The sequence below is a fragment of the Cucurbita pepo genome, chromosome LG04, assembly GCF_002806865.2.
Source record: "Cucurbita pepo subsp. pepo cultivar mu-cu-16 chromosome LG04, ASM280686v2, whole genome shotgun sequence".
In the NCBI taxonomy this organism is placed as follows: Eukaryota; Viridiplantae; Streptophyta; class Magnoliopsida; order Cucurbitales; family Cucurbitaceae; genus Cucurbita; species Cucurbita pepo.
In genome coordinates this window covers 11197675-11221421 of record NC_036641.1, presented here as the reverse complement: position 1 = coordinate 11221421, position 23747 = coordinate 11197675, and the positions used below count along the sequence as shown (strand labels likewise).

At 38.9% G+C, this 23747-nt stretch overlaps 6 protein-coding genes and 1 long non-coding RNA gene across 16 annotated transcripts; 3 read left to right on the top strand and 4 right to left on the bottom strand.

Moving 5' to 3' along the window:
• Positions 1-199: 199 nt before the first annotated feature.
• LOC111793125 (protein DETOXIFICATION 16-like) lies at positions 200-3256 on the top strand. The gene is made up of 8 exons (XM_023674867.1): positions 200-579; positions 684-1228; positions 1305-1391; positions 1466-1522; positions 1890-2128; positions 2587-2705; positions 2795-2881; positions 2962-3256. The coding sequence occupies exons 1-8, from the start codon at positions 313-315 to the stop codon at positions 3019-3021; spliced, it is 1461 nt and encodes a 486-aa protein (XP_023530635.1). The 5' UTR covers positions 200-312; the 3' UTR covers positions 3022-3256.
• A 1063-nt stretch (positions 3257-4319) lies between these two features.
• Positions 4320-7570, top strand: LOC111793970 (protein DETOXIFICATION 16-like). Its single transcript, XM_023676063.1, has 8 exons — positions 4320-4677; positions 4909-5453; positions 5538-5624; positions 5718-5774; positions 5964-6202; positions 6894-7012; positions 7130-7216; positions 7307-7570. The coding sequence occupies exons 1-8, from the start codon at positions 4387-4389 to the stop codon at positions 7364-7366; spliced, it is 1485 nt and encodes a 494-aa protein (XP_023531831.1). The 5' UTR covers positions 4320-4386; the 3' UTR covers positions 7367-7570.
• A 1529-nt stretch (positions 7571-9099) lies between these two features.
• On the bottom strand, positions 9100-13488 carry LOC111793919 (cyclin-dependent kinase D-3). Of its 2 annotated transcripts, XR_002814991.1 has the most exons (8): positions 13123-13488; positions 12311-12609; positions 12095-12203; positions 11693-11818; positions 10851-11086; positions 10446-10769; positions 9571-9692; positions 9100-9278 (listed from the first exon to the last, which is right to left on the bottom strand). XR_002814991.1 is itself a non-coding variant. In XM_023675996.1 (7 exons), the coding sequence occupies exons 1-7, from the start codon at positions 13225-13227 to the stop codon at positions 9641-9643; spliced, it is 1251 nt and encodes a 416-aa protein (XP_023531764.1). In that variant the 5' UTR covers positions 13228-13488; the 3' UTR covers positions 9369-9640. The 2 variants fall into 2 exon arrangements, 1 of the variants encoding a protein (XP_023531764.1); XM_023675996.1 differs by lacking the exon at positions 9100-9278 and having other exon boundaries at positions 9369-9692.
• Positions 13489-14604: 1116 nt separating this feature from the next.
• On the bottom strand, positions 14605-15608 carry LOC111792630. 3 transcript variants are annotated; one of them, XR_002814839.1, is made up of 4 exons: positions 15470-15608; positions 15310-15392; positions 14758-15237; positions 14605-14662 (listed from the first exon to the last, which is right to left on the bottom strand). It is a non-coding gene; the product is annotated as an uncharacterized LOC111792630 (long non-coding RNA). The 3 variants fall into 3 exon arrangements; XR_002814838.1 differs by having other exon boundaries at positions 14758-15203; XR_002814840.1 differs by having other exon boundaries at positions 14622-14662; positions 14789-15203.
• On the top strand, positions 14933-16230 carry LOC111792629 (probable glutathione S-transferase). Its single transcript, XM_023674165.1, has 2 exons — positions 14933-15262; positions 15329-16230. Exons 1-2 carry the CDS (start codon positions 14954-14956, stop codon positions 15692-15694), a joined length of 675 nt encoding a protein of 224 aa, XP_023529933.1. The 5' UTR covers positions 14933-14953; the 3' UTR covers positions 15695-16230.
• A 477-nt stretch (positions 16231-16707) lies between these two features.
• On the bottom strand, positions 16708-18455 carry LOC111792300. Its single transcript, XM_023673673.1, has 4 exons — positions 18054-18455; positions 17471-17665; positions 17332-17391; positions 16708-17150 (listed from the first exon to the last, which is right to left on the bottom strand). Exons 1-4 carry the CDS (start codon positions 18318-18320, stop codon positions 16863-16865), a joined length of 810 nt encoding a protein of 269 aa, XP_023529441.1. The 5' UTR covers positions 18321-18455; the 3' UTR covers positions 16708-16862.
• Positions 18456-18769: 314 nt separating this feature from the next.
• Positions 18770-23728, bottom strand: LOC111794067 (peroxisome biogenesis protein 3-2-like). 7 transcript variants are annotated; one of them, XM_023676192.1, is made up of 8 exons: positions 23501-23728; positions 23340-23401; positions 21669-21833; positions 21381-21580; positions 21163-21293; positions 20465-20592; positions 20153-20380; positions 18770-19314 (listed from the first exon to the last, which is right to left on the bottom strand). In XM_023676192.1, the coding sequence occupies exons 2-8, from the start codon at positions 23351-23353 to the stop codon at positions 19050-19052; spliced, it is 1131 nt and encodes a 376-aa protein (XP_023531960.1). In that variant the 5' UTR covers positions 23354-23401; positions 23501-23728; the 3' UTR covers positions 18770-19049. The 7 variants fall into 7 exon arrangements, with proteins under 7 accessions (XP_023531960.1, XP_023531957.1, XP_023531959.1 ...); XM_023676189.1 differs by having other exon boundaries at positions 23345-23401; XM_023676191.1 differs by having other exon boundaries at positions 23506-23728.
• Positions 23729-23747: the final 19 nt, after the last annotated feature.

Below are 23747 nucleotides of genomic sequence, written 5' to 3'. Positions count from 1 at the left end.
TTAATATATCATTTTCAATAAATAAATTATAATAAAATCAATGTTCTTCAAATCGAGAACTATTATATTGTTCAATAAATAAAAAAATAGACAGACATTCATAACATAGAAGCGATGAACTAAAAAATTATTTAACAAAAATCTTTAATGCAAGTGCTCGCGTTTTGACAGTAACAGTTAAATAGACAACCATTCATCATTCAACGTTTGAGGAAGCCATCTCGAAATTTTCCACCTCTTCCTTGTTTCGTCGTATGTTTATATGCAGCCATCTGGTCCAGTCCTCTGTTCTTCTCTGCAGCTCAAGAAATCATGGAGAAAGATTCAAACTCCTCATTGAAATCAGCCCTTCTTCACATTTCTGAAGATGGGTTGGATTCAAATGGCGAGAGAAGGAAGCTCATAGCAGAGGAAGTAAAGAAGCAGCTATGGCTTGCAGGGCCGCTGATATTGGTCAGTCTTTTACAATACTGTTTGCAGATGATATCCGTCATGTTTGTGGGTCATCTGGGCGAGCTGCCCCTCTCTGGTGCTTCAATGGCCACTTCTTTTGCTTCTGTGACTGGTTTCAGCTTGTTGGTGAGTTGGGTTTCTGTTTGTTTCTCGAGAAAATCTCACTTTCTTGCTGGATATTCAAAACTAGTTATGTTACTTAAAATGGTCTGGATTTGAATGTGTCATAGGTGGGTATGGCTAGTGCTTTGGATACATTTTGTGGGCAATCTTATGGAGCAAAGCAGTATCATATGCTGGGCATTCATATGCAAAGAGCAATGGTTGTTCTTTTACTTGTGAGTATACCTCTTGCAGTCATCTGGGCTAACACAGGAGAAATCCTGAGATTACTTGGTCAAGATCCTGAAATTTCAGCAGAAGCTGGGAAATATGCTATTAGTATGATACCAAGCCTTTTTGCTTATGGTCTTCTTCAATGCCTTAATAGATTCTTACAGACCCAAAATGTTGTTTTCCCAATGGTTATGAGTTCTGGAATAGCTGCTTTGCTTCATATCCCCATATGTTGGGTTCTGATATTCAAAGTTGGACTTGAAATTCGAGGAGCTGCTGTGGCTAACTCCATCTCTTATTGGCTCAATGTGTTGATATTAACACTTTATGTTAAGTTTTCTTCTTCTTGTTCGAGTTCTTGGACTGGGTTTTCAGTGCAGGCTTTTCACAATATCCCTTATTTCCTTAAACTTGCAATTCCTTCGGCTTGTATGGTTTGGTAAGTCTCCCTTTACTATGACTCTTTTTATCATAATCATTAAGATTCATGTGTCTTACAAAAAAATGTTGAACAGCTTGGAAATGTGGTCATTTGAGATGATGGTTCTTCTTTCTGGGCTTCTACCAAATCCAAAATTAGAGACATCAGTGCTTTCAATCAGGTAAATGACAGACATCAGTTCTTGTGTCTTAGTATTTAGCTATCTCTAGCTTCACTGACACACTACTTTACCAGTCTTAATACAGCTGCAACAGTTTGGATGATCCCATTTGGTTTGAGTGGTGCAGGAAGGTAAAATTGATTATCACTATCACTTGTTATTCCGTGAAATCCCATATCGGTCGGAGAGGGAAACGAAACATCCCTGGTAAAAATGTGGAAACCTCTCCCTAGCAGACACATTTTAAAAACCGTGAGACTAACGGCGATACATAACGGGCTAAAGCGGACAATATCTGCTAGTTCTGCTTTAGCCCGTTACATATTGTCATCAGCCTCACAGTTTTAAAACATGTCTAATAGGGAGAGGTTTCTTCGTTCCCCTCTCCAACCGAAGTGGGATCTCACATGCCAAACTCGAAAAACTTGGCATAGGTGTCGAAAATAGAAAGAGTACAATTGGATGTGTGATTTATATGTTTTAATTTGATTTTGTAAGCACACGAGTCTCAAATGAACTAGGAGCTGGGCATCCTGCAGCAGCAAAGCTTGCTGGGAAAGTAGTTATGACAATAGCCATTATTGAGGGGCTACTGCTTGGAATTGTCTTAATTCTTATACGTACTGTTTGGGGCTATGCTTATAGCAACGAACGAGAAGTGGTCGAATATGTAGCCAACATGCTTCCTTTAGTTGCAGCTTCCAATTTTGTTGATGGACTTCAATGCGTCCTTTCAGGTTTACATTTCTATCATCTGGTATTGTAGCAAATCCACCGCTAACAAATATTATCTTCTTTGGGCTTTCCCTCAAGGTTTTTTAAACGTGTCTGTTACGAAAGGTCTCCACACCCTTATAAAGAATGTTTCATTCCTATCTCCAACCGATGTGGGATCTCACAATCCACAACCTTATAAATAATGATTCTGGTATCAGAGCCAGACACCAGGCGATGTGCCAGCGAGGACGCTCGGCCCTAAAGGAGAGTGGATTGTGAGATCCCACATCGGTTGGAGAGGGGAACGATGTATTCTTTATAAGGGTGTGAAAACCTTTCTCTAGTAGATGAGTTTAAAAACTTTGAGGGGAAGTCCGAAAAGAAAAGCCCAAAAAAAAGACAATATCGGGTAGTGGTGAACTTAGGCCGTTCATGTTTGCACTAGGATTTTTGTTGAATGTGCATAAATACAATGCAGGCATTGCTAGAGGATGTGGTTGGCAGAAGATTGGTGCATATGTGAATCTTGGATCATATTATATTGTGGGAATTCCATCTGCAGTTTTGCTTGCTTTTGTTTTGCACATTGGTGGAAGGGTAAAACTGATAATCATGATGATGATCTTCACTCATATGTCCTGTAATTACTACTCACCTTAAATGTTTAACCTTTTGATCATTAACAGGGGCTGTGGTTAGGCATCATTTGTGCACTCATTGTCCAAGCACTTTCTCTTGCTATCATTACCATCCGCACCAACTGGGACCAAGAAGTACACTTCCTTACTCAAATCTCAACTTTGCTCCCTTCCTCTAAATATCATATCTTAATGTATTCATCTCTTCTATTCAGGCAAAGATAGCTACAGAACGTGTGTATGACACTGTAATCCCAGTGAACGTTGTCTCGTGAAACTCGAGTTTCTTGGTCGAAAAGTTTTGTGATTTGATCTGTTGGATTGTGGAAGTCGAGCCTAAAAGTTTCATTTTTGCAACACAGACTCCTCGAAAATAAGTAGCTGAGATCACTTGAACTTGATCTCTCAGTTTCCATGTGTTCAGCTTAGGAGATATGATGTACAATTAATATGTTGAAAGAAATCTTTGAGGATCATTTTTGTTGGGTTATAACTATAGGCTTTAAACTCCTCAAGTGTGCTACCAAAGACGGTTTGCAGATGATTTCCATCATGTTTTTCAAAACTCTGCGTGTGTGTGGTGCTTTAATATGAGATCCCACGTAGGTTGGGGGAGGGAATGAAGCATCCTTTATAAGAGTGTGAAAACCTATTCCTCATAATTAGGATGCATTTTAAAATATATGTAATGGTCCAAAGCGGACAAGCAAAATTTGTGTTGATTTGTAAGGCCAGTTTTAACTCTTATATGCTATTTGAGACAGGTAAAGCGGTGCGGTGCGGTCTTTGACTATGGGAATGTTGGGGCTATGTTCTGAGACAAATTTCGAGTTCTAGTGTGAATCTTAAACAAGAGTGGTAGTGTATTAAATATATTTCAAATTTTTTAACCTATTTTATATAATTTAAAAGTTGAATCACGTGATTGGATCAAAATGTTACCAATAAGAGACGAAACATACAAAAACAAAAATATATTTTAAAATGAAGATCTTCAAATAATTGGTTGCAATGAATTATTAGATTCTTTTTAATATGTCTACCTGCATGTGGTGCTGATTTTATTGGGAAGGGTGTCCTCACAATCCACCTTTTCGGGTGCGCCGGCCTCCTCGCAATCCACCTTCTCGGATGAACTAATCCTATCAACCGATTTGAGATTTCACAATCCACACCTTGGAGGGGCCAGCGTTCTCGCAATCTACCCTCTTGGGTGGGCCAACGCCTCACAATCCACCCTCGACTGGCCCAGTGCCTCACTAGTACACCACCCGATGTCTGGCTCTAATACAATGTGATAGTCTAAACCCATTGTTAGTAGATATTGTCCGTTTTTGCCTATTATGAAAATGGCTCCAATAAGGAGAAATTCTCGCACTGTTATACAAAGATGTTTCGTTTCCATGACGGAGACCCACATATTAAGTACTTATGAGACGATTTTATATTTAAAAATTGTACTTAGTCTAATAATAATTCGGACAGAGCAAAAAAGGTTTAATTTTGACGTACACATACATACATACATACATATATATATATATATAAAAGCTTCATCCAAAATTTGCACATTTCATGGTTTATATGGAAGCTTCATCTTGACTTCCCCTCCTCTCTCCATCTCTGTGAGCAGAGCAATAATGGAGAGAGATCAGAAGTCGTGGTTGAACTCGCCTCTAATTCACATATCTGAAGATGAAGTGAATCCGAAAGACGGGAGACTAGTAGATGATAACAATTTCTCAAGAAAACTAATAGCCGAGGAAGTAAAGAAGCAGCTATGGCTAGCAGGACCTCTAATATCGGTCAGTTTTCTGCAATACTGTTTGCAGATGATTTCCATCATGTTTGTGGGTCATCTCGGCGAATTGCCTCTCTCCGGTGCTTCCATGGCCGTTTCTTTTACATCGGTGACTGGTTTCACCGTCTTGGTGAGTTGATTTTCTGTTTGTTTCTCGGGAAATTTACATTTTCTTAGTAACCTGTCTGATTTTAGAACACATTAGACAATAATTTGTTATTAGTTAGCATCCTAGAACGAACGAAGAGACTGTGATTTTGTTGGTTTTGGAATCTGCAATTTCTGTTCCCATATATAACAGATATTCGATCATGGTTTGATTGAAATACTTCAAATGGTCTTGATTGAAATACATGTCTAGATGGGGATGGCTAGTGCTCTGGATACGTTTTGTGGCCAATCTTACGGAGCAAAGCAGTACCACATGTTGGGCATCTATATGCAAAGAGCAATGGTTATTCTTTTACTTGTGAGCATACCTCTTGCAGTCATCTGGGCTAACACAGGAGAAATCCTGAAATTACTTGGCCAAGATGCTCAAATTTCAGCAGAAGCTGGGAAATATGCTAAATGCTTGATTCCATGCCTTTTTGCTCATGGTCTTGTTCAGTGCCTGAACAGATTTTTACAGACCCAAAACATTGTTTTCCCAATGATGATGAGTTCTGGAATAGCAGCTTTGCTTCACATTGCCCTCTGTTGGGTTATGATATTCAAAGCTGGGCTTGAAACTCGAGGAGCTGCTTTGGCAAACTCCATTTCTTATTGGATCAATGCATTGATATTGATACTTTATGTTAAGTTTTCTTCTTCATGTTCAGAGTCTTGGACTGGCTTTTCAGCGCAGGCATTTCACAACATCTCATATTTCCTTAAACTTGCAATCCCTTCAACTGTCATGGTTTGGTAATGCTCACTTTTACTGTTTCTCCTTTTATCATAATCACAAAGATGCAGTTCTCTCAAAATGTTCAAAAAGATTTTCAACAGCTTGGAACTGTGGTCATTCGAGATGGTGGTTCTTCTGTCTGGACTTTTACCAAATCCAAAATTAGAGACATCAGTGCTTTCTATTAGGTATAAACAGAGACATCAGTTCTTCAGGAGCAATGCTATTTTCTTTTGTTATATCCAACCACCTCTAGCTTGACCAACATATTTCTTTACCAGCCTCAATACAGATTTAACCGTTTGGATGATACCAATGGGTCTGAGTGCTGCTGCTAGGTAAATTTTGCCACTGTTTCTCATAAGGATCTCTGTCCTCTCTACTGATAACTTAAAAATTATCACTTTCATGTGTTTTTCTCCATCTTGCCTGAATTGGGAAATTGAGAACCTTTTATGTTTTTTTTTTATAAGAATGGATAGAGTTCAAATTTAACTAAGATTACTGTCTCTACTTCATTTTGTAAGCACGCGAGTTTCAAATGAACTGGGAGCTGGTCGTCCTGCAGGTGCAAAGCTAGCAGCGTGTCTAGTTATGACAATAGCCGTTATTGAGGGGCTACTGCTTGGGACTGTCTTGATTCTTATACGAAATGTTTGGGGTTATGCATATAGCAATGAACAAGAAGTGGTCAAATATGTTGCGGATATAGTTCCCATAATTGCAGTGTCCACTTTCTTCGATGGACTTCAGTGTGTTCTTTCAGGTACTTCATAATCCTTCAAAGATTACTCTTTTACTGTAGTTAGCTCTTGTTTCTTTGGAAACCGTGACTGTTTGAAACAACTTGTACGCATTTACACTAATCTCACATCTTACATATATATACACTAATCTTACTTGATAACGCGTAGAATCTCATGAGATACTTAAATCTTCGATGGTCCTAGTCAGAATTCATTAATGTTTGCAGATGATCATCATAGTTTGTGGTGCATTACTGGTAGACAACCTATTTATAACAAGCCCACTACTAGTAGATATTGTCCGCTCTGGTTCGTTACGTATCACCGTCAGCCTCACAGTTTTAAAACATGTCTACTAGGAAGAGGTTTTCACACTCTTATGAGAAATGCCTCGTGCTCTGAGAGTGTGAATCTCACACTATTCTAGTTATGATTAGCCCTGCCAAGTTGTCTAGCTGACATTTTCCAGTTGAGTACTAAACGTGAAATGAAAATGAATGAGGAATTTTATGCAGTCCAAGAACAGCAAAGTCTTTATAGAATATTGGATTTTTTAAGGTAAACTTTGACAAAGAGTTGGCAATAAAATAACTTGACACTTTTGTATGTACGATATTTTCCTGTCCCTTGTGATCTAACCAGACACATTTCACCTGCATAAAGTATTGGCATTTGAAGAATCTGTGTGTATGTGCTTTAAATAAAATGCAGGCATTGTTAGAGGATGTGGTTGGCAGAAAATTGGGGCATATGTCAATCTTGGATCGTATTATCTTGTGGGTATTCCATCTGCAGTTTTGCTTGCTTTTGTCTTGCACATTGGTGGAAAGGTAAAAGTGTTGATCTTAATGATCTCCACTCTTCATGCCCACCATTTTACATCATGTCCTATAGTTATTAGTAATCCATCTTTTAACCCTTTTTCTCTTGAAAATGATGCTCAATAGGGGCTGTGGTTAGGCATCATCTCTGCACTGGCTGTCCAAACACTCTCTCTTGCCATCATTACCATCCGCACCAACTGGGACGAAGAAGTACAACTCTAAACTCAAAATCTTAAATATCAACTTTCCTGGTTTCCCTTGAAATTTGACATTCCTAATGCGTTCTTTCGTCATATTCAGGCAAAGATAGCTGCAGAACGAGTGTACGAGTCAGTCATTCCAACGAATGTCATCGCATGAAACTAAAGCTCTTTTGGGTGGAGAAGCTTTGTCATTAATCTCTTTGCCTTTGGAAATCAACAACTTGTGCAATATGACTCATCGTTAAAAGCTTTTGAGGATTTTTGGAAAATCGTATGTATTCCTTAACTGTTCTGAACTTGATTCAATTAGATTTTGGATCAATTAAATTACGATTTAGATTGACCCACTATAACTTCATCATTCTCTGTATTCAAAGAGAAACCAATTTAGAGAGCACCTCTCTAATTCCAAATTCTACATCTTTAGGAGGGGAAATAAAAGGACTTTTAGAGAACGAGGTAGAGGTTTTCAAGTTGAAATGTTTCACTCAGAAAGGGAGAGAATGATGAGGTTTCAATTCATACCAGTACAGGAGATAAACCTTTACCCATGTTTCTAAACAGCCAAAGGAGCAACTACTAATAACCAAACAGATCAAATCTAGAATAATAGAGGAAATCTTAATCTAAAAATACTACTTTTGAAATTTGTCACCATTGTGGTTATTTCTCAAGTTAAGGCACGTCCCCAGGCTGGGCACTTTGGCGCTATGCCTGAATTGTAATAATCATAATGGGAAGGAGAAAAAAAAACAAATGGGAATCTCACAGAATCATGGAGCCTGCTTGACAATAACAGGGTAAGCAACCTCTTTGCCTACTGTTTCTTTCAAATTCCGAAGGTGCCTAGAAGAACTATGTACTAGTTGAGACCTAGCCAAAAATGAAAATCTCTTGGCTCCCAACGTCACTTGATATGTTGTTGTACTTCATTTGTTTAGCAGGAGAGCTTGTAAAATGAAGTGATGAAACTGAGGGATAAGTACCAGTGTTCCTTCCTCGTGTATGACTGAGTTTTCACAATGGTACTTGCGGGAATGTGTTGAAGTAGAATAGTTCTTCCGAATTCAGGTGAAAATGGTGGTCAGAATTGACTTCATCACACTTACCCATCACACAATGGTAGGGTGTGAAACTGTAATGCCCCAGATCCATCGCTAGCAGATATTGTCCTCTTTGGACTTTCCCTTTCAGGCTTTCCCTCAAGGCTTTAAAATGCGTCTGCTAGGAGAAGGTTTCCACACCCTTATAAATGATGGTTTGTTCTCCTCCCCAACCAATGTGGGACATCACAGAAACAGGAACTACTACAAGCTAAATCTCTCCTGACAAAAGTGCTTTTGATATTTTCAAAAACACTCCGGAATCCAATGTCAAACTATAAAGGGTCAAGTCCAAAGTGGGATAGATTCACACCCTACCATACTAACATGATGAGGACTCAAGGTTTAAAACATTAAAGAAAATGGTCAACTATATTTGCGTACCTTTAAGGACCTGTCCTTGGAAGGAGTTATTTGTAAAAGGAAGAGAATGATTGGACTGCTTGAACACGGATGGGTCTGTCACGAGCTTTGGATACACCTCCTCCAGTTCATAAGAGGTGCATTCAAGCATCTCTTTTTCCATCTTCCCTACAATTTCTAGGTTTATCACTCTATTTCTCTGTTTATTACTTTCGGTGGATCAAGGCAGGGCTCTCCATCTTGATTGGACACGAGATCCAGGACAAACAAAACTAGACAATAACAACCACGCTGCATGATTGAAGAAAAAATCAGGGAAGCCTTGCACAATGCATCATTTTTATTTCATTTTGTTACTGTGTACTGAATAGTGCTTCCTTGAAGCTGTCAGTGTTACACTTCGAAGACCGAACTGTAGCAGAAATGGTTCAAGGAAGGCTATCAAATATATCGATAAGGGATCAAATGAATCAACTTCAATTAGCTATATGTGAAAATTACAGAATGAAACACCGTTATAATTTATCAGTCGCTGGAGGGGATAAGAGGATAAAAGATAAACGATCCGGCAGTCTTTACTTGGAAGTAATTCCACAGTTTGCCCTAGAAACAACCAAAGAGCAAGCACGTGAGGATATTCAGCAAGATTCTTTTAACTAAGCAGACTAGAGAGTGAACACTGAATATCCGACATCAGAATTATCGAACCGATCTGAATATTAAAACAAAATGTATATTATTAACAGAGTTATTCAATTGAGGAAAACACTCGTGTTTTTCAAAAAACTAACTAGCTGGGAAAAGAAACGGGGGGGTGGAAACTATCAGAGGTTACAAGATCAAAGTTCCTTTTCTAGGATAATTCAAGTTCGAACAAACTCCAAAGACGTTGTACCTCATAAATGCAGGCTAGCGTTCAATTGAAAGGCTGATTTCATATTGCAGTACACTGATACAGAATCTCCTTATTGCTGGAATTCAAGATCTAATTTCCTTTTAAGATGTGATCGGTCAGCACTGCAAAAGAATGGGGGAAACACAAATTATTCAAGATTCTGGGTGTCATGAAGACCATGTTCATAACTAAATGTTTTGTGAAATAATAAAAAATAAAAAATGATTATTATAAAAACTGTATTGGTCCTCTCCGTGGCCTTTGATTCATCAACTAATTTATCACCATTTATTAATTAATTACTCACTTAAATACATTAGAAATTAATTTTAAGATGTAAGTAATGGTAGTACATATGTTCTTTATATGATGCCCATGGGTTGTCATTTCATAAAACCTAAGAAGTTGGGAGGGTTTACCCAAAGAGGGGTGGGTGGGTGTTATGGATGCCCATTATAAAGCACCATTCATACAGACCCAAAACCTATTCCTATATGCTTTCCCATGAGAAAGGCTTGAAGCAAACAACCTAAGTAGTCTTAAGACAACTACCAGACCAAGTACATTTGGTTGAAATTGCAGCTAGTCATCCAAAAGAAAATTGCACAATAAGGTAATCCCGATTAAAACACAAACAAAACTAGGTGAGACCATCTTAAAACATCAAATTCGCATTTCTGATAAAGGGAACTTTTAAGATTACTATCCATGACGACATGTCAAACTTCAATTCAGTTTAGCCCCAGTGTATGAGATAACATTCAAGAAGGTCCATACAATATCTATACCAGGATTTCAAACCCACTTTCAAGCTAACGCAGACAATTGGTTCAGCAATTTACACAATAAACTTATTGTGGCAGAAAAAAATTTACCTGTTAATTGTTGGTCTATTTGGAGGTTTTCCACCAAAAATAGAAAAATCCAACGACATTGGCACTGCTTCATTTTTGCTTGTATTTCCAGCAGCTGCCTCTCGCACCTCATTACCATGGTCATCAAGCTTATCAGCTTTACATGCATTTCCTTCAAAAGCCTCACGCTCTGGCATTACTCTTCTTGACTTTCTTGGAGGTGAGAGGACAGTAGGACCCTCATTTGAATTTAAGTCTGAAACTCTAGGGTTCATAGGTTCACGCTTTGAAGTAGGCCTTGGAAGCTTACTAGGATCTGTGGGAAGTGGTGCAGATGTGAAGTACCTAGAAAGGAAATACTGTAAGCAATGTATCCAAAACATTTCTTGACTTCTACATAATATTTTCATATTTAGAAAATGAAACCTATGCTCCAATGCTTGCTGAATGGAAATTCTAGACTTTGGATCATAAGCAAACATCTTTGATAGGAGATCCAGCGTGTCATCACTAGCCATAGGAAACAATGAACGTAGAGGAGGTGCAGGAACATATTGGAACTCCACATAATCAGGTAGGTATAACATATCAGACCACTGAGAAGTTGTCGGAGTTCCAAAAGCTGCAAAGATCTTCCCTAATTGATCAATGTCGCTCGAACCCTGTCAAAAATAAAAATAACTTTAAAAATTTGAAGAAATACAAGAAATCCAAATCTGAACATAAGTCTATTTTTCATAGTCATACAAAAAATCCAAGAACAAATATCCAAGTGGAAGTTTATATTCCCAAATTTGAACTTAAATCTATTCTACATAGTTAACAATATGCAAGTGCAAGTTTAAAATTATAACCGAATAAAATTGTCAAAGACTAAGCATTAGGACTCTCGGAAGAGTATGAAAATCTAAACATTAACATCTGTAGGTATATCGAAGTTCAGAAGATATGGGTTTGTTAAACTTACAAGCTACGAAAATTACTTCTATAACACATACTAACAACACCATCTACACAAAAGTTTCTACAGCCCATTCTTGATAGACTCTACACAGATTGTATTGTGCATGCCAATTCAAGTACCAACAAGAAACCGACAGGAATGAAAGACTAATTAAGTATTGTTTATACTGAAACTATTTACATGGTGAAGTCTAAACATCAAAGGCAGAAGAAGGGAGAACGAATAAATTTGATTCTCATGGGCCAAACATCTGCCATGATCGTGTAAATTAGAGAATCATTGATAGTTGCAAACGTGGACTTACCTGAAGAAAAGGTCTACGAAGAAGTAGTTCAGCAAAAATACAAGCTGCTGCCCAAACATCCACTGCAGAACCATACTGCTTAGAGCCAAACAATAGCTCAGGTGCTCTGTACCATCGGGCAAACACCTATTTTCAAATATTACAGACATGTGTTAAGATTGAGATGAACAGAAATTCAGGTATAGTGATGAAATATCTGGCCACATAAAATGAAGATGGGTTCTGTGCCTGTATCATTTTAGATTGAAAAACAACTCTGTTTTTAATACATAACAAGGTCATTTGCTTTTCCCAGCTTTAAAAGAAACAGCTACTACACATAAAAAATTAGAGTCAAAGGGCTCCAATGCAATAAATATTTACCTGCATATCAATAATGCAAAAGAGGGAGAAGAAGTATACCTGGTGAGTATATCTACGATCAGGACTCCCAAATATCCTAGCCAAACCAAAATCTGCAAGTTTCAGTTGACCATTCGGTCCTATCAACAAATTATTTGGCTTCATATCCCTGTAAAGTACAAGCAAGCATCTTATAAAAGGAACATAAAGCACAGTATTCAGACGCTAAATAATTTGAACTAAACATCAATAATAATAATATCAAAATTTTGATACCTATGTAAAACCCACTTCTTGTGGCAAAAAGCAAGACCTTTCAACGTCATCTGAAGGTATGATTTTATGTCAGCAGGGGAAAGAAATATATTTCGATCACGTATAACAGCTTCAAGGTCCGTCTCCATAAATTCAAAAACAAGATGCAAATTTTCTTTATGAGGGAATGCATCAATTAACTCAATTATATTTGAATCTTTGAGCTCTTTAAGCAGCTTGATTTCTCGAAGAGCCGTAAAATTTACTCCCTCTTTTTGTTTGCCAAGCCGAATTTTCTTGATTGCAACCGTCTGACCTGTCTAAAAAGTAAAAAGAAAAAAAAAAAGAAATTTGGTAAATAAAGTTGAGAACCCTATTTTGTTGATGTAATAGAAAATCAATATATAGTTTTTCGATTTTCAAGCATCGAACAATCAGACTTTAAGGTAAGTGGACATAAGAACTGCTGCCTTGAGTCTAGACATATATCCAGCTACCGTGAGATATGGTTCCGGTAAACAAAACTCATTTTACAGTTTAGTACATCCTAGGGCAAAAGAGCCGGGCATTCAACAACTTTGAAACATAACGAAAGCAACTGAACTCGAAGAAACATTCAAATACTTCCAGAACCCATCGCCATATTCCCCCTCAATATCATTGTCAAATCAATTACATTGAATTTGGCTGTAACCTTTCGAATTGCCCTTCTTTTCTCTATGCCCATCATGTGCACTTTGAAACGCATCAAAGCGTTAATAACTTTTCACACAAAGAAAGGCATGTGACCTTTAGATGCAGAATCGTAACAGAACGGGTGGGCAAAGACCTACCTGGGTATCAATGGCCTTATATACAACGCCATAGGTACCCTCTCCGAGAACCTCACGCTTTAAATATCTGTCGGCCACTTTCTTTGATGGATCGAGCTCAGCCATTGCTGCCTCCAAATTATTCCTTCAAAACGTCTTCTTACCTCCGGTATCCTTCTCATGCCAGATACATAGGATCGGAAAAAGAAATGTCTAGGGCATCATTGCCCAAGGAAATCCGGCGAAATTAGGGTTTGGAGATGGTGAGTGTGTGTAGTTCAGTTCGTAGCACAAAGAAAGCCGTTGAAGATCGAGAGACCGAGAGACGAGAGCGTGAAAAAGAAGCCTCTTTCGTCTGTTTCAAGCATTTTTCTATTTTTCCTTTCTTTTTTTCTCGCCAATGCCCAATCCAATCCCTTATTATTACTTCTCACCTGATTTGAATCAAAGTTGGGCCGTGGGCCGTAGGCCGTGGCCCACGACCGGCCCACGGCCCAACTCATGATTATGATTTTTATTATTATTTGAATTATCATGATTATGATTTCTATTATATTACCAAATTTGTAGCTATTAAAATTTTGTTGATTCATTTTAGAGTTTAAATTAGTTAAGATTGCCCGTGACCGAAGATGATATTTATATTTTAATTTCGGGATTTTGTGGAATTTATAGAGAAAATTCAGTAAGAATCAAACAAATGAAAAAAAATAGTCTCCTCTTTTACTAAGCTATTACGTACGAAATTTACATACACTACAGTAGTATGAGTGTTACTCTTGTTTATTGTCGGTCATGTCAACTTCATTTAAGAATGATATAAGATCCATCGACATTAAGACATTATTTATGAAGCAAATATCATAGCATGAACGGAAGGGGTATGTACTATCGTCCTAATAAGTGTCGACGTGTATCCAACGAGAGCAAAATGTTCTGAGTGTCTACACTTATCCAACACATAGGCACTACCGACTACCGAAACGAACAAACACTTGAATACTCCATTTCAATACGTATAAAAATGACAAATTTAAAACTATTGTGATCAATGAAATGAGGCAATGTACTTTTTCAAACAAGTAAAAGTGTAAGAAAGGAGAGGAAACCAAGCTATATCTATCGCAAGCAATGACGTTGCCATTGCAATGGAAAGTCAAATACGTACTAATCTTTGAACATTCTTGTAGCTGATGGTAGACTTTGAATCCTCCAAGGAGAATGGATCAGATCTGGGGGCTTCAACTTTCATTGATTACATAAGTTATAAAAAAACGAACAAAAACGTGAGATCCTATATCGGTTGAAAAGGTTAGAAAGGGGAACAGAGCATAAGTGTGTGGAAATCTCTCCCTAACAGACGCGTTTAAAAATCATGAAGCTGGCGACGATACGTAATGGATCAAAACGATAGACTTGGGCTGTTACAAATAGTATTAGAGTCAGTCACCAGGCAGTGTGACAACGAGGACGTTGGGCCCCAGAGGGTGTGGATTGTGAGATCTCACGTCAGTTGGAGAGAGAAACAAAGCATTCCTTATAAGGGTATGGAAACCTCTTCCTAGCAAACACGTAAAACCGTGAGGTTGACAGCAATACGTCACGGACCAAAACGGATAATATATGTTAGCGGTTGAAAAAAAAAAAAAAAAAAACCTGCTAGAACACTAGGAGAATGGGAACCCACTTGAAGAATTCATTAGCGCTTTCCTTAGACTCAAGCTCCTTGTCAAAGCTGCCATTTCCTACATTTGAAAGGTAAATTTTAGACAAATAATAATCACCCAGAAGCAACATAGAGACTATAAAAGGCTATGACTTTGAGACAATATGCAAGGATCAACAACAGACAATGGCAGAGGTAAAGATTATTGGGTCAGCTGCAAGCCTCTTCTCTGTAAGGGTTGAATGGGCCTTGAAGCTCAAAGGAATTGAGTATGAGTACATACCTGAAGACGTGAGAAACAAAAGTGAGCTGCTTCTCAAGTCCAACCCTGTGCACAAAAAAATACCTGTGCTCTTGCACCATGGCAAACCCATCTCCGAGTCGCTTCTCATCCTCGAATACATCGACGAGACGTGGAAGGACAACCCGCTCATGCCTGAAGATCCATATAACAGAGCCATGGCTCGCTTCTGGGCTAAGTTTTTAGATGAGAAGGTAACCCAAGTTATGTGGTTTTAGATAATAAAGACCAAGATACTGACCATGTTTTTGTGAATGCAGGGCCTGCTGGGTGCCTGGGAAGCATGCCAGGCTGAAGGAGAAGAGAAGGAGAAGGCTGTGGAGGCTGCAATACAGAATTTGGCATTGCTTGACAAAGAAATCCAAGGAAAGAAATTCTTTGGTGGAGATAAGATTGGTTACCTGGATTTAGCTGCAGGGTGGATGTGCCACTGGCTCAGTGTTCTTGATGAAGTTGGAGAAATGAAGGTGTTTGATAAAGACAGGGTCCCATCCCTTCATGAATGGGTTCAAGACTTCGTACACATTCCAGTTATCAAAGAATCCCTTCCACCCAGAGAAGATCTTGTCACCTACTTCAAGGGGAGTCTGAGCTACGTCCGGTCGTTAGCTGCAAATAAGCAATAGGATGCCTCATCCTGCATTTATATCTCATTTCCAATAATCCTGGAGTCATATGAATCTGTTCTTTTTTTCCTTTTATTTATTTGATGGTTTTTTTTTTGCTATTTTAATCGATTATTATAGGATAAAACAATTGCACTTCCTCGGGACATTTACAAGTGATTGTGCAGCAATCACTCTCACCACTGAGTGAGTCAACCCATTCAAATTTGCGTAGCCTCTAGTTGGATGACGTATACCTAAGCCTCTAGCCTCTTTTGAGAAGAAAGTTTTAGAAAACGGGCAGAGAGATTTTCGAAACAGAGTTTGAAAGCAAGCATGAAAGCAATGTTATAGGCTAGTAAGCAAGAAAGACAACATAACGGCTTAAATAGCATATAACTCGTAGGAAGAGTAGGTTATCTAATTGATTCGTCAACAGCTGAGTATTTCTAGGTTTGCTTGTTGCCATCCAAGTAAATAATTGAAGGTTTAAAGCGAACACCAAATTTTAGAGAAAGAGAAGCAAAGCTGTAACAATTTGGCCCGTTACGTATCGCCGTCAGTCTCACGGTTTAAGAACACGTTTTCCAGGGAGAGGTTTCCACACCTTTATAAGGAATGTTTCGTTCTCCTCTCCAACTGATGTGAGATCTAACAATTCACCCCCCTTGGGGGCCAACATCTTTGTTGCCACACTGTCCGGTGTCTGGCTCTAATACCATTTGTAACAGCCCAAGTCCACCGTTAGCAAATATTGTCCATCTTGGCCTGTTATGTATCGTCGTCAGCCTCACAGTTTTAAAACATGTTTTTTAGAGAGAGGTTTCCACACCCTTATAAGGAATGTTTCGTTCCCCTCTCCCCCCGATGTGGGATCTCACAAAAGCTAAGACAAGTTCAATAGAATCAACACTTGATCGCTGTCCAAGGTACAATTCCTAAGAGAAGTGGCAATTACCTAACAAACAGCTTGAAAATCATAGTAAACATTCAGTGGATGAATAGCATGCCTTAATTCAAATGACAATGCAAAGTATGAAGTAAAATGGCATTGATTTCTCCAGAAGTGAAGCTCAGAGATAGCAAATAGGAGAGAACAAATTGAAATTCTTATAGACCAGTTAGCATGTACATGTTCTTAACAAATATAACACACTGAACAAGGCCAGATGTTTGATGAAGAAAAGAACTAAGTATTAACACGACGACACCGGCACCAGAACGCAGTTCCCCCACTTCTACCACGAGCAACAGCTAGTTCCTCATCAACATAAAACCAGATAAAGAAAGGATCTTTACTGCTTGGCTCCCTTTCATCCTTTTTACCAAGACTGATCTCCAAAGGTTCTAAAGGTCCAAATTTGATCCGAATTCGCTCGAAAATGAACGCTAATATTCTGTTCTTCCACGACATTCTACCTTCAAATGTTAAGCTTCCAATAGGTCCCAGAAACACTCCATTCTCTATTCTTTTTCCCTAAAATCCATGCAACCATGAATTCATCTCAAAAAAACACTAGAAAATCAACTAGAGCAGTCCTAGGTTTCTGTTCTTATTGCTCATTAAGGCTGCTATGTTTTAAATTCATGCAATCTTTTCCAAGATGAGATGTAGCAATCATACAGTAAAAGCTAGAGAGGAAGACAGATGAACTTACAGCAGCATCAAACCTCTGGATGGCTGTGAGAGGAAAGTACCGCCCTTTCTCCAATTTTTTCTGCAATTCAGCACTAGAATTCAGAAATTAGAGTGATTAAACATTCTTAATTAGCAAAAGAAACGGAAATAAAATCAACCTCAGCAGTAAAAATAAGCATCCAGGTTCTCCCTGGAGAGCTTGTTCCACCAAGTGTATTAAAAAACTTTGAAGGGTCAAGTTTGGCCTTCTCAAGAACAGAAAGTGCTGTCAAAACTTCTTCTGCTGCTACCCGTCTAGTCTTCGCCGCATCCTTTAGCACTTTGACACTCTTTTCCACTTCCTCGTCCACAATCTACACCAGTCAATTCTTCATACATTATTTCAACAGCTCTAATTGACTCATCTTTAGTTCAGTTGCTTATGAATAGATAATGTAACACCTCAATCATAGCTCATTACGTATCACTATCAGCTTCACGATTTCAAAACGCATATGTTAGAGAGAGATTTCCACACCCTTATAAAGAATATTTCATTCCCCGATAAAGCGGTAGAAAATGTTGATCATACAACCTAGAGAATAGAACGTACTTCATTCTTCTATACAACTTTTCAATAAGAACGTAATTGAACTTCCAAAACGAACCATCAAATGTCATTGAATGTCTAAGAAGAAAGGCAACATGCTAACAAGAAATCTTAGCGACTAGAGAAATATCAAAAGCAAAAACATCACATACACTGCTGGAACTCTCTTCCACAACTTGAAGTGGGGCTGCTCCATTTGGGTCCTTTTCGCCTAAAGTTGCCCAGATTTTCGTTCGCGGAAATCTGTCAAATGAAGGCCGGTTTGAAGATTTTAACGAAATGGGGTATAGCGCCACGGCATTAGAAGGGGTTTTGAGGAAGATTTTTGGGGGCTTGAGAGAGTTATTGGATGAACTGGAAGCGACCCAGCTGAAGAACGAGGATCCCAAAGTTGAAGGCGGTACTACGAGTGAGGTCATCGTTATTTAGCTCCGACGATGGCGGCGTTCTTGGCCTGAAGAGGAAGAAGTTCTTCTTGGTTCTTCTCTTCATCCATACAAATATCTGGTGCGGATCAAATCCTTGTACCCCATGATTGGCAACTCAATTAAAATCATCTAATTTAATGAATATGAGTGGACTTAATTTCCGCTCGAGGGACATAATCCTCATGTATTTTTACTTTATATACTTTAATTTTAGTTTTATTTAGAAACATTTTTAAAAAAAAAATCTCTATATTTTAATTCAACTTTGTCCATGAATTAAAACATTATATCTTTTAAAATTTAAAATATTTACCTCACGTTGTTCAACTTATAACCTCATCAACAAAAATATATTATTGCAAATTTTATTAATCTAAATTAATAAAAACATTTATAAATTCAATAATATCTTTCCTAAGATATCTACAAAATACTTTTAATATAAAATAAAAAATTTACGGTCTATCTTACACCTCATAGATTATTTTCAAATGTTCACTTGAAGGTTCGTAATACTAACTCTAAGGATATTGAAAAAAATTATCGGCTATCAACACCTCATAGGTTCTTTCTTTCGGAATGTTTTAATGTTTTTAAGGATCCAAGCCAAGACAAGCCAAAGGAGGAAGGAAACCAGACTTTTTACAATGATGTGTAGAGAACCTGATGAAGTGGGAAGAATGTGCAGCAAGCAAGCAAGGCATGGCAAGGTGTTTGTTTCTAAGGGGCGGGCATGGTGTTTGCATAGAGGAGAGTAAAGAAGATTTCCACTTCTGGTATACCTCTGATCATTTGGATGAATCTGGTTTTTCTTGGATCTTCAAGGAGCAATGGCCCCATCTGGGAAACTCTTGGCACAAGCCTAGCCAGTGGTGTCCCTGATGTACTGCTGCTGCCGCCTCCACCAACTGAACCCTCCATTTCTTCCATCAACCCATTGACTCCTACTTCTAACGACCTCTCGACGACGTTTCCAAATTCGGCACTGAACCCATAAAAAGAGAAAGAAAAGATCATATATCGTTAACTGACCGATACGTGGTTGATAGTTTATGAATTTGATGATATTGCATTCAACATGAACTGTTCTATAGGTTGTACTACTGAGTCCTTCGAGTTCTTAAAAGAATGAGTTCATAAGAGGAATGCGGAATTGACGAAAAACTCGTATGCATTCTTAAGCAAGCCTTTACGACTGCTATGGATGGATGGAAGGAAGGAAGAAAGAATGAGGTTTTTACGCAATTCTAACTCCCAAGTGAAGAACCTTGTTTACTATTATGAAATCCCACGTCGGTTGGAGAGGAGAACAAATCATTTATTATAAGGGTGTGGAAACCTCTCCTTAGCAGACCCGTTTTAAAAACCTTGAGGGGAAGCCCGGAAGGAAAAACCCAAAGAAGACAATATCTACTAGCAGTGGGCTTGGGCCGTTACAATTGGTATCAAAGTCAGACACTGGGTGATGTGCCAATGAGGAGGTTGAACCTCGAAGGGGGTGGACACGAGGCGGTGTGCCAGCAAGGACACTGGGCCCTGAAGGGAGGTGGATTGGGGGGTCATACATTGATTGGAGAAGGGAACGAGTGTTAACGAGGATGCTGAACCCCAAAGTGCGTGGATTGTAAGATCCCACGTTGGTTGGGGAGGAGAACGAAACATTCTTTATATGGGTGTGGAAACCTCTCTCTAGCAGACACGTTTTAAAACCTTGAGAGAAAGTCCAAAAGGAAAAGCCAAAAAGAACAATATCTGCTTGGACTTTTAAACTAATGAGGCTGTCTATAATCATTATGGTGATTGTTGATCTATAATCCTCGTACCTTAGCAGAACTGCTCGAGTCTCCATCATAAGTTGGTCGAACTTATTGATATTTGTGACAGTTGCACCATCATCCGTGGAGAGCGTGCCTGTAATACTCGATTGATTGTCCTCGGGCATCAAGTAGTCCAACCAATGATGGAGACGTCCCGTGCTCATGAAAATTTTTATTATACGTATAGTAGTTTCGCGAAGCGTAGTTGTATCAAAGACATCGCGCAACTGTTTACTGCAACCAAGAAAATCAACAAAGAATACTAATCACATCCGAGAAAGCATCGACATAGCCGACGAAATCGACATAGCCCCTTACCTCTCGAGAACTTCTGCTACTGCTACCTGCATTCTAGGAATTAAGGTATTCAGACCATAATTAGAGAGAAAATCAGAGATAGCCAGAAATTTCTGCTCGTCGTTCCTATCGACGAGTTCGGCCTCCTCCTGTGGAATCAGAAATCACAAGGACTAACATCAGAGAAAAGACAGTGAGTCAAGAAAGAACTAATAATAGCACGCATTACACAGCTTTCAAGTTTGATATCAAATAAATTTAACATCTCATATCATGTTTAGAAGTTATAGCTGGAAAACGGATCGACATTCATGTTGCCTACATCACCTACTCATTTATTGGTGTAACATGGTCATTCCACTTGCCCACCGCTAACAGATATTGTCCGATTTAGCCCGTTACGTATTGTTGTCAGCCTCACGGTTTTAAAATGCATCTACTAGGGAGAGGTTTCCACACCCTTATAAGGAATGCTTCGTTCCCCTCTTCAACCGACGTGGGATCCCACAATCCACCCCTCTTGGAGTCCAGCGTCCTCGCTGACACATCGCCCCGGTGTCTGGCTCTAATACCATCTGTAACAGCCCAAACCTACCGCTAAAAAATTTAAAAAAATGAAAAACCAAATAAATAGTAAAATGACTAAGGTAGTAATGCCAAGAGTGACAGCGATAAAAACAGTTCAAACGAGTACGATAGTCGAAAACAGCAGGCCTTACGAGTAAATGGGAGCTACCGAGACCACGGGCAGTATCAACATACATGTGTCTTCCTAAGATGTTGACTTGAACTCTAATGTATAAGCTTAAAACAGTTATTGCCCAGAGTGATATCACCATCTTTGTGAAGCCTGGAAAAATGCATACCAAGCAAGCTGATCTAAATCTATGAACACGAAAGATCCAAATATGAACACGAAAGCGAGATCGTTACATACTTAGTATTTTGAGGTTTTCCCACAAATCGAGTTTCTCTGCTAATGTCAAAGTGTTCGGTTGACCCTTCCCCATCATTAACCGCTCGGTCAAGTGCGAAAGATCCAAATCTTCCTCTATCCGAGTTTGTAAATGTTGTATAGCATGAGGCAGTGTTGTGGTATCAGCTATTCTCTGAATATGCTCAAAATGAGCTTGTATTCTGCAAGCATTCATCCAACAAACTCAAAAGTTAAAGAAGAAAACGATACCGATAGAACGAGGGAACGAAAAAGTAAGCATCTCTTAACTGAGCTTTAATGAGCTCGTCGGCTTCGCGTTCATTATCTAGCTCTCTTTGAATAACCTGAAGCCTTCTACTGTAGTATTCATATTGTCTGTAGAGAAAGTACCCACTTCCAATAACACTAGCTGTGATTAAAATCTTCTTCTTGTGCCTTCTCCAAAAATCCCTGCTAATAAGACAACCAAATAATATGGATTCGTAAACTACATCGACCGCTAACTATCGAACTCTGCCTTCGACATCATTTTGGATTCCCAAAACGTATTTTGAGATCAATAGGTTGAAACTATAAGATAGTTCTTGATATTAAGCGATGTTCGGTGAGCCCAATGATCAAAGAGGAAAGGTGCAAAAGGGATACTTTAGAAGCCATGTGTTCAAACCATGATGGTCTACAAAGATATCAAATATTCTATGAGTTTTCTTGTGCCAAAAATTGTAGAGTCAAATGTTGTCCCATAAAGTTAGTTGGAGTCCACCTGATTTGGCAAGACATCCATGTTTATACAACGTTAATCTTGACTTTGTTTTCTTTTTCTTGTTTATGTTTGTTTACCAAGTATTTCCACTGTTTTGTAATCTACAAGTTAATACCTAAGGAGTTTTCTTCTCTGAATGTTTCACATTGGTAGGTAATCCCAAGATTTTCCCCAATAGGTTCGTTCTCTTTCTGTAACAGCTCAAGCCCAAGCCTACCGCTAGCAGATATTGTCCGTTTTGGCCCATTACGTATTGCCGTCAGCCTCACGATTTTAAAACGTGTTTGTTGGGGAGATGTTTCCACACCCTTTATAAGGAATGCTTCATTCCTCTCTTCAACCAATATGGGATCTCACAATCCACTCCCTTGGGGGTCAGCGTTCTCACTGGGACACTGCCCGGTGTCTGACTCTGTTACCATTTGTAACAGCTTAAGCCCACCGCTAGCAGATATTGTCCACTTTGCCCTATTACGTATCGCCATCAGCCTCACAATTTTAGAACGCGTCTACTAGGGAGAGGTTTCCACACCCTTATAAGGAATGCTCCGTTCCCCTCTCTCCAACCGATGTGGGATCTCACAATCCACCACCATTGGGGGACCACCATCCTCGTTGGCATACCACCCGGTGTCTGGCTTTAATACCATTTGTAACTACCCAAGCTCCCCGCTAGTAGATATTGTCTGCTTTGACCCGTTACGTATCGCCGTCAGCCTCACGATTTTAAAACGCGTATGCTAGAGAGAGGTTTCCACACCCTTATAAGGAATGCTTCGTTCTCCTCTCCAACCAACTCCAACCAACGTGGGATCTCACACTTTTTAGTTCTTCCAAATCACAAAAGATACCGTTCGTATGGTAAAAGTACCATAATTCCGTTCCTTCCCAGGAATTCATCCAACAAACACTAGAAGTAACATTCCTTCAGAATCAATTATTGTAATCAAAGAACGTGAAACCATTCATTCTATATCAATCAATTAGAAACCAACCATCCTCCTAGTCTCAATTGTCTGGAATCAGAAGATAACCAAAAATTGGATAGCTATCAAAAACACCCACGAGTTCATGAATTCAGCAGCCAAAAGTGGAATCAAGGGAGAAAAAAAACACACCCAGAAGTGGGCACCTTCAGTCAATAGCAACATAAAGGGAAGCATATGAAATAATGCTGAAGAACCATAAGAACCAACCTTACAGGAAACATTTTGGTGTCATGAATTAAACTGAATACTCATCACCATGCCTTCTTCACCTGAAAATCCATTTCGACAAAACCACGATAGATATCAAATCATCCACAAAAACCAAAACCATGACTAACCCAGAAAGGAAAATAGATGAATAAACGCACAACACCTCGATACCCCACGACTGGGGAAAGGGGATAGTCGAAATGGGAAGCAGCCCAACAAGCAGAGATAGAAGCAGTTCTTGCCCACTTTATCAACACAGATTCTTAGTCTGTTCTGGGTTATGAAATTTCAAGGGTTTGGAGCTTGAAGAACGCAAAACAGCTGCAAGCTGAGAAATGAGAGTGGCAATTTTGACAATTCATGGATAAATTTTGGTTTTTAATCTTTTAACTCTTCGTGTTCACA

Bases quoted from the DNA above. Each gene is read 5' to 3' on its own strand.
- LOC111793125 (XM_023674867.1), top strand. From the start codon at position 313: ATGGAGAAAGATTCAAACTCCTCATTGAAATCAGCCCTTCTTCACATT. The intron at 580-683 runs GTGAGTTGGGTT...AATGTGTCATAG, and splicing joins TGACTGGTTTCAGCTTGTTG to GTGGGTATGGCTAGTGCTTT. The intron at 1,229-1,304 runs GTAAGTCTCCCT...AATGTTGAACAG, and splicing joins CCTTCGGCTTGTATGGTTTG to CTTGGAAATGTGGTCATTTG.
- LOC111793970 (XM_023676063.1), top strand. From the start codon at position 4,387: ATGGAGAGAGATCAGAAGTCGTGGTTGAACTCGCCTCTAATTCACATA. The intron at 7,013-7,129 runs GTAAAAGTGTTG...GATGCTCAATAG, and splicing joins TCTTGCACATTGGTGGAAAG to GGGCTGTGGTTAGGCATCAT. The intron at 7,217-7,306 runs GTACAACTCTAA...CGTCATATTCAG, and splicing joins GCACCAACTGGGACGAAGAA to GCAAAGATAGCTGCAGAACG.
- LOC111793919 (XM_023675996.1), bottom strand. From the start codon at position 13,227: ATGGCTGAGCTCGATCCATCAAAGAAAGTGGCCGACAGATATTTAAAG. The intron at 12,204-12,310 runs GTATCAAAATTT...TGTACTTTACAG, and splicing joins AAGAAGTGGGTTTTACATAG to GGATATGAAGCCAAATAATT. The intron at 9,693-10,445 runs GTAAATTTTTTT...ATTCTTTTGCAG, and splicing joins AATAGACCAACAATTAACAG to TGCTGACCGATCACATCTTA.
- LOC111792629 (XM_023674165.1), top strand. From the start codon at position 14,954: ATGGCAGAGGTAAAGATTATTGGGTCAGCTGCAAGCCTCTTCTCTGTA. The intron at 15,263-15,328 runs GTAACCCAAGTT...TTGTGAATGCAG, and splicing joins CTAAGTTTTTAGATGAGAAG to GGCCTGCTGGGTGCCTGGGA.
- LOC111792300 (XM_023673673.1), bottom strand. From the start codon at position 18,320: ATGACCTCACTCGTAGTACCGCCTTCAACTTTGGGATCCTCGTTCTTC. The intron at 17,666-18,053 runs GTATGTGATGTT...TGACTGGTGTAG, and splicing joins TGGAAGAGAGTTCCAGCAGT to ATTGTGGACGAGGAAGTGGA. The intron at 17,392-17,470 runs GTTGATTTTATT...GCTGAATTGCAG, and splicing joins TGCTTATTTTTACTGCTGAG to AAAAAATTGGAGAAAGGGCG.
- LOC111794067 (XM_023676189.1), bottom strand. From the start codon at position 23,364: ATGACACCAAAATGTTTCCT. The intron at 21,581-21,668 runs GTTAAGAGATGC...GAATGCTTGCAG, and splicing joins GACGAGCTCATTAAAGCTCA to AATACAAGCTCATTTTGAGC. The intron at 19,315-20,152 runs GTACGAGGATTA...TTATGGGTTCAG, and splicing joins ACTCGAGCAGTTCTGCTAAG to TGCCGAATTTGGAAACGTCG.